Source organism: Oryx dammah, unplaced genomic scaffold (assembly GCF_014754425.2).
Source record: "Oryx dammah isolate SB20612 unplaced genomic scaffold, SCBI_Odam_1.1 HiC_scaffold_13, whole genome shotgun sequence".
NCBI lineage: Eukaryota > Metazoa > Chordata > Mammalia > Artiodactyla > Bovidae > Oryx > Oryx dammah.
In genome coordinates, this window is record NW_024070197.1 from 9,067,368 (window position 1) to 9,075,709 (window position 8,342).

Below are 8,342 nucleotides of genomic sequence, written 5' to 3' on the forward strand. Positions count from 1 at the left end.
TAGCTTCTTAGGCAGCTAGTTAGCTACTTAGCAAGTTAAATGACTAGCTGTTTACTTGTCAATTGATAGCAGAACTGCTTTAAGCTCCCAGACAACTTGAGCTTCTCAAGCAGAGTGAGGGTGTGGCCACCGCAGGCTGCCCAGTGCCAAGCTTTTAAGGATGGGAGGGTGGGTGGCCAGCCCGGAGCAGAACAACCGGTTTGCTGGGTGTCTGCCCGCCCCGCCAGCAGCTCCCCAGAGCTCTCAAAGGGTGGGGCGGCCAGACCACATTCCCAGGGAGGGTATCTCATGGCTGCTGGCGCCCCGGCCCCCACTTCTGGCTGGCAGAAGAGCCCACCTCCTGCACCCCATCCCCGTCCCAGCCCCCTCCTGCCAGCCATACCTTATCGCCAGGGCGACACCCTAGAGGGAACCTGAGCTGGCTGCCAAGGCCAGGGGGGAAAGGGCTGAGGCCGGTGCGCCTAGAGAGGGCCGGGGACACCTGAGTGGCCAGTGCACAGCTGCAGAAGCCTGGCTGGAAGGGCCTGGGGCAGGACTCTGAAGGCGGACCCACCAGGTCCAACTCCCCGCTGCCACCGCCCCTCCGCAGCCCAGCAACTCTCCCCTCAGTCTCGGTTTCCTCCCTGAGAAACCCTCCCCAGCTCATTACAGAGGCGGTGGGGATTAAGGATGGCTGTATAAAAACCAGACAGCCCAAGGCAGGGCAGTCAAAGGCACTCCAGTCGCGGTGCTGAGACACACTCAGGTTCTCAGCCCACCTGGGAGCTAAGACTTCACTCAGACTCAGGTGCTGCATCATCCCACCTTTCTAGCCTGTGTGACTCGACTCCAGGTGTTTGCCCTCTCCAAGTGTGAGTTTCCAGCTCTGGGGAAATGGAGCTCTGAACCTCCACCATCTAGAAGGATTCTGAGAGTGACACGATGCCAAGCATCTTCAGGTGCCTCCCGGAGCAGAGGGCACAGCCAGCGTCCAGCAGATGGGGTCCCCTTCTGCCCTGGGCATCCCAGGGAAGGGACCACACCAGGCCAAATAGCTTATGAGCAGCAGGAACTGGTTTCTGGAATCTTGGACATCCCCCTCTCCCTTTCCACTGGGAAGCACTGTCTTTCCCTTTGGCCAGTTAGTATTTACTAAGCACAGCCGGAGGACAAGCCAGGTGGAGCTTGAATCGAATCTTCTAGCTGGGTGGCTTGAGCACACACCTTAACTTTCCCGAGTCCCATTTTCATCACACGGGGATGGGAACATGCTTCTACAGAGGGCTTTGGAGAGCTACCCACAAGTTCATGTTGCAAATACCGAGCCGAGTGTGGGCCCTGGAGCCCTGTGCACACTTATTTTTTATTTATTTACTCAATTATGTTGCATCTTAAAGCACGCAGGATCTTAGTTCCCTGGCCAGGACTCAAACCCGCACCCCCTGCAGTGGAAGCGTTGAGTCTTAACCACTAGATGACGAGGGAAGTCCCTATGCATGCCTAACACATTAGCTGTTAACTACTCCTGGACAATGTCTTTTCCTCTCCAAGCCATTGGCAAAGGAGGTGATAACCCCTACCTCACAGCCTTATGTGGTGAGGAGGTCAACAAGATCATACTGAAATGAAGTTTAGAACAGCACCTCATGGAGAAAGCAGGCACTCCCTGAGTGCTAATGATTATTGTTATGGCCCAATTTCCTTCCTATCTGGGCTTCCAGAAACTTCCATCTCACTTTCATTTGTCAGGGCCCAATTCTCTGACTCTCAGACCACAGGCTTTGCTCAGGCCTCACCATTTCCCGCCCTGAACTTTCCCAATGATCTTCCCACTGCTGTGTTTAGAATGGGGGGGTCTGGAGTCAGAAGGCCTGGGTTCAAATTCCAGTTAAGCTGGTTGGTAGCTGGTGGGGCGTGGCCTAAGTCTTGGCCCCTCTCTGAGGCTCAGTGTCCCCACCAACAGAATGGGGATGATAGGAGATACCCTACAATGTTACCATGAGGGTTCAGAGTGTTTATTAACAGGAAAGGGGTGGCTCAGGGTTTTGGGTGCCTCTCCGATTCCCTGACTTTGATGAGGTTCAGGGCAGTGGCCTAGACAGAGGCTCACAGAGCTCCCATGGCTCACAAAGGCAAGTGAGAAATCCTAGGGGCCCAACACAGGCTGCAGAATGTGTCACCTCAAACCAGGGCCAGATAATCCTGAGGTCAAATCCCACCACTGCCACCAAAAGCTGAGGGGCCCTGAGCCAGCTACTGGCCCCTCTCACGGCCTCGGTCTCTCCCCAAAACAGGAGTCAGAATTCATAAAAATACCCTCATCTTGTGCTTATGACCCTTAACGGGGTGGACATTGAGGCCAGCTTATTTATTTTTATTTTTTTGATACATCTCATCATTTCATGACATATTCTTTTATTACTTTCATGAAAGTTTTGTGGTTTTTAAAATACATAAAACCAGCACTTTTCCTTTTGGGGTCTTAGGGAGATATTTTGTGGCTATTCTTGATGGGCCAGTTTCAATGAGCAAGGCAGTAAGACTCCAGCCCTCTAAGCTGGGATTCAGAGCACGACTCTGCGGCCAGCTGCCTGGGTTCAAATCCTTCATGTCCATGTGACCTGGGACTCAAGTCACTTAACATTCCTGAAACATCAGGTGGTAAGGACAAGTCCCCAGCCCAGAAGTGAGCTGATAACGCACACGCAGCACTTAGAACAGTACTTGGCACATCGTTAAGTGCTCGATAAATATTTGCTAGCCACCCATGATCATTATTTCTCATTATTATTGTCGACATTCCTTGTCAACATCTCTAATCCTGTTTACTCTGAAAGATACTCTGGCTGCCCATTAGAACCACCCTGAAAGCTTATTAAAAATGCCCGTGTCCATGTCATACCCCCAGAGAGTCTGATTCAAATGGGGTGGGGCAGGGCTCCAGTGCTGGTATTTTGTAAAAATTCCCCAGCTGACTATAACAAGAAGGCAGAGCTAAAAACCACTGCCCTACCCCACCTGCTTGCTGTTAAGATTAAACAACATGAGACATTGAAAGGTTAACTGTAACTAGGGCACAATCTCACTATGGCCAGTCCTATCTTAATCCTGCTGCTGCTGCTAAGTCGCTTCAGTCATGTCCAACTAACTCTGTGTGACCCCATAGATGGCAGCCCACCAGGCTCCTCCATCCCTGGGATTCTCCAGGCAAGAACACTGGAGTGGGTTGCCATTTCCTTCTCCAGGGGAACTTCCCTACCCAGGGATCGAACCCGCTTCTTCTGGGGCTCCTGCATTGCAGGCAGATTCTTTACCACTGAGCCACAGGGGAAGCCCAGTAATGAGCATCTACTGTATAATATGAAACGCCTGCAATGGGGTCTGAGGCAGTCCTGGTAATCCAATAATTTATCATTTGGCAACTAAGGGTGGGCATCGTCACCCGACCTGAGGGGAGAATTAGAAACAGCCTCACGTCGGTTCCAGCTGGGGTGCTGACACTCAGCCGCCCCAGCCCAGGCAAGGCCCTCCCGGGGAATGAGGCCACTCACGTAGATGAGGCCGGAGTAGTAGCGCTCGCGGAGGTTGTGCAGCACGGAGGCCTCGTTGAGGCAGGTCAGCTCGGCCATGTCCTCGGCCTTGCTGAACTTGGGCGGGTTCATGCGCTGGATCTGGTCGCGCGGCAGCCGCAGCCGCCGGCCGCTCTCCGCCAGCTCTACCTCGGCCTCCTCGTCGCCCTCGTGCCGCAGTGCCGCCGCCTCGAAGCCGTGTAGCTCCGACGGCACCCATACCAGGCGCCGCGCCGTCCACTCCACCTGTGGGGACGTGGCCGAGCCCCCGGACCCGCTGCCCACGCCCGGCCCGCGAGGCGTGAACAGGAACGGCTGAGCGGCCTCGGGCACCGGGCCCGGCCTGGGGGGCGCCTTCCGCCCGGGCACCGACACGGTCACTGCTGCCATGGTCTGCAGGGAGAGAGCAGAGGACCGGGGTCAAGGAGGTGTTCCATCCGCACCCCAGATCCCCCTGACAGTCGCCACTGCCTTCCCCACCAAACCTCAATTTACACTTCTGCAAAATGGGTTCACAGAACTTTTCTACCCATTCTACCATCCACCTCTCTATCCATTCATTCATTCAATAATTCGTGTCTGTGTCTCTGTGTGTGTGTGTGTGTGGCTGGACCACGAGGCTTCCAGGATCTTAATTCCCCCACCAGGGACTGAACAGGGGCCACTGGCACTGAAAGCTGGGAGTCCTAACCACTAAACCGCCAGCGAATTCCCAATTCAATAATTCTTGAATAACAACCTGAATGTCCATTGACAGATGAATGGATAAAGATGTACATATATACAATGGAATGCTACTCAGCCATTCAAAAAACAGGATGAAGTAATGCTATTTGCAGCAACATGGATGGACCTAGGGGTTATCATATTCAATGAATTGTCAGAGAAAGACAAATACCATATAACTTACATTAGAATCTAAAATATGTAACAAATATACTTATCTAGGAAAGAGAAACCGGAGAAGGCAATGGCACCCCACTCCAGTATTCTTGCCTGGAGAATCCCAGGGACGAGGGAGCCTGACGGGCTGCCGTCTATGGGGTCGCACAGAGTTGGACACGACTGAAGCAACTTAGCAGCAGCAGGAAAGAGAAACAGACTCACAGACATAGAGAATAGACTTGCGGCCAAGGGGAGGGGGATGAGAGAGACAAGGATTGGAAGTTTGGGATTAGCAGATGCCAACTATTATAGATAGAATGGATACAAGGTCCTACTGTATAGTCCAGGGAATGCTATTCAATGTAGAGTGATAAACCATAATGGAAAAGAATATGTATGTATAACTGAATCACTTTGCTATACAGAAGAAATTAACACAACATTGTAAATCAACTATAGTTCAATAAAATGGATTTTCTAAAAATAATTCTTTAATAAGCCAGGCTATGATACTGTTCAAGGTGTCAGTCATATAGCAAAGAACAAGCCAGAAAAAGATTCCTGCCTTCCTAAGGTGTTTACATTCTAGCCCTGATCTGGCTATCATAGGAGCCACAGTCATGTATGGCTACTGGAGAGCTGAAATGGAGAATCCATACTGAGATGGGTTCTGAGCATAAGACACACACCCAGTTTCAAAGACAGCACAACACACCCAGTTTCAAAGACAGCACAACAAAAAGCTCATTCGTGTTTCTTACATTTGGTAACATATTGGATTTAAAAAATACATCATTAGCACTTACGTCACTTGTTCCTTTTTATTTCTTTATTTTTAATGTGGCTAGAAAATTTTAAATTACACATTTGGCTTGCATTGTGTTTCTGTGAGTTAGTGCTGCTCTAATCCCAGGAGCCAGATTCAAAGATAAATAAGTAAATTATACAGTATGTTAAGTGATGATACATGCCAAGGGGGAGAATGAAGCAGAGAACAGGGACTGTTAGGGTTGAGGGGCATTGAAGTTTTAATTGGGGTGGCCAAGGAAAGCCTCTCTGATGTGGCATCTGAATAAAGACCTGAGGGAGATGAAGGGAACGGGCCATGGGAATGTCAGACAAAAAAGCATCCCAGGCTGGGAGAATAGCTCGTGCAAAGGCCCTGGGGCAGGCATGTGCCTCTATGTCTGTGGCATTGTGAGAGGCCAGTGTGGCTGGAGCCAGGTGATCCAGGGAGAAAGGGTGGTAAGTAAGGAAAGATTAGGGACCAAGTGGGTCAGACTGGGTCATGCTGAGGACCTTGACCTCATAGATGTAAGCCCTAGGACAGTGTCAAGCTGATTTCTGTAACTCAGGTTCCCTGACCACCTCTAGGTTATCCCAGAACAGACCTGAATTTCATCACTTGGTTAGCAGCGGCTTTCTCCCCTGCAACCTGAAATCCTTCTCTTTACCACGGGCTGGCCCCATTCATTAACTTCTGCATTCACTCAGCATTCCCTGAAGTCCTGAGCTCTGCCCAGAATGAGTCTGGGGATCCAGAGATGAGTCAGACGAGGCCCTGCTTCGAGAAGCACCTGGTCTGGGGTCGATCTGGTCTCAGACACGTCTCAAACAGATGAGACTTTGAGATCCCAAAGATGAGCTTTGAGATCCGAGCCAGCCTGAGCTAGACCCCCTTCCCGCCCTTAAAGGGGCTGCAGACCAGCAGGGAACAGAGCTTGGCAATTGCAGAGTAGTTTAAGCGCCCGTGAGGAAAACTATGCCCCTGTCCCTCACCATGCCCTGCCCCTGAAGAAGCTGGACTCTGTTGTCTCCCACGGCCTCAGACGGCCACATCGCTGCCCACACACCAGTCACAGGACCCCCCAGTGCTCTGTCTCCCCAACCTTGGTGCTTCTGCCTCTGCCCTCCAGGCCCCCAGCCCCCACCTCCAACATATCTCTGGAGAAGTCCCTCCAAACACCCAGCTCCTCTTGGAAATCTCCGGGTCTGGTCCCATCAGGCCCTTATCTTTCCCACACCTGGACACTCAGCTCCAGGCCACACGGCCCTCTTACCCCCAGGCCCTCTCTCTACCACCGGCGGTCCCAGGGCCCCACCCTCACCCCATGACATCTGGTCCTGCTGCTCTCTGGCCTCAAACCCAAGGCCCCTGCATTCAAACAGCGGGCGTCTCCCGCCATCCAATGCCATATCTCTCTCCACGTCCCAGGCCCCAGGTCGCCCAGACTGACTCCAGGCCTCCTAAGTGGCCCTCATCCCTTCAGAGCCAAGTCCCATCCCTGGGACTTTACCCTCACCCTCACCCCACCCACTTCCTCTCCAGCTCACGGCCTTTGACCATGGGAGTTTTTTGCAATCACCCAGCCCTGTGCCTCCCCTCACTACAGCCAAGAGTCTGAGCCCTGGGTCCCTCCTCCCTTGGACCCAGGAGTCCAGGTCCCCAGCCCCTCCTCCTCCAGACTCAGGAGTCTGGGCCCCCGGCAGCCTACATTTCCAGGAACCCTCAGACCTCTCCTCCCTTGGACCTGTGAATTCCAGCCCCCTCACCTCACTGCAGCCGGCTAAAGGTGAAGAGGCTAGAGATGAAGACGCCTGGGACCAACTTCTGAGAGCTGATAACAGCTCTGATGGGGTGGCCTGGCCCTCTGGCAGCCCCGCCCTCCTTAACCAGCAGGAACACCTCTGCCAGGACTCATTTCTGTCACCGGTGCAGGTGAAAGCACCTGCCTGGGAGGGGCAGGGACTGCCGGCTGGAAAGGACGGAGCCAGGGATCCACCCCTGGGGCAGGGGTGGGGGCCCTTGGCATCCAGCCCTCTGACCTCAGTCTAGTGCTAGGATCCAAGGGTCCTCTCTGCCTCCAGACTCAGAAATCTGGGCACCCAACCCCTCCTCCCTCAGACCCAGGAGTCCAGGCTCCCAGCCCCCTCTTCCCTCAAGATGTACATATTCCAGCTCTCAGGGGAGTCCTGGTCCCAGCGCCTTCCTCCCATGAGCCCAGCCTCCCAGAGTCGTCCTTAATCAGACCTGGGGTTCCTGGCCCCGGGGCCCGCTCCTCAGATCCCGGAATCCCAGCGCCCAACCCCCATCTCCCTAAGACCCAAGCCTCACCCCGCGGACCCTCGGGGTTACCTGGGGGGCGCGGGCTGGTACAGGAAGCGGGAAGCTGGGGAGGGGGCCCAGGAATCCCCCGGCCTCTTCAGAGCTCCCAGGTGCGGCTACCTCCGCGGTCCAGCGCGGGGCGGGGCCACGTCGCGTCACCGGGAGGGAGCCCGGCTCTGATGTCACCTAGCACCTGCCCGGCTGGGGAAGGGGGCGGATCCCGGGGTTGCAAGGCCCTAGACAGGGGGGATGGGGAGAGGCGGGGATGAGCCTGTTGCCAGGTGGGCGGTGGCGGCGCCAGGGCCCCTCCTCCTTTGGGCGAGCAAAGGTCAAGGACCCGCGGCGGAGAGGGCTGAGGACTCCGGGGGTTCGAATCCCGCTCAAGCTTTCTGGGCTTTAGCTTTCCTCTTCGCGAATGGAGGCCAATGAAATGAGTAAACCCATGTGGGAGAAAGTGCCCAGCCCAGCGTTTAAACAAGTAATGCCCCGAGACATCATTTAATTTCGCAGAACTTTAGTTTCCTCCACCCTGGAAACGGGGCCGTACAATCCACAGGGAGCTCGAGACGTACCGAAGAAGACGAGAACATGATTTTCTAGAGTCTGAAGCTTCAGTTCTCTGAATCGAGGACTAAATAATGCTAACTAAGTGCACCTTCTATGGGCCGAGGGTCTTCCAGCTTTTAGAACAGTTGACCAAACTCATAGAATGATCACAAAACCAGTGAGACAAGGACAATCAGCATCTCATTTCCCTGGAGAAACTGAGGCATGGAAAGGTGAAGGAAGTAACCGGCTCAAGG

General features: G+C 53.8%; 1 protein-coding gene across 2 annotated transcripts in view; it reads right to left on the minus strand.

Moving 5' to 3' along the window:
• MYH14 (myosin heavy chain 14) overlaps nt 1–7,673 on the minus strand; it is a 76,921-nt gene extending 69,248 nt beyond the window's left edge. For both annotated transcript variants that reach the window (XM_040251972.1, XM_040251971.1), the window contains exons 1-2: nt 7,570–7,673; nt 3,531–3,941 (exon numbers count right to left, since the gene is read on the minus strand). In XM_040251972.1, coding sequence (XP_040107906.1) covers nt 3,531–3,938 — 408 coding nt within the window. In that variant the 5' untranslated portion in view covers nt 3,939–3,941; nt 7,570–7,673. The remainder of the gene's footprint in view (nt 1–3,530; nt 3,942–7,569) is intronic.
• Between the last annotated feature and the right edge of the window lie 669 nt (nt 7,674–8,342).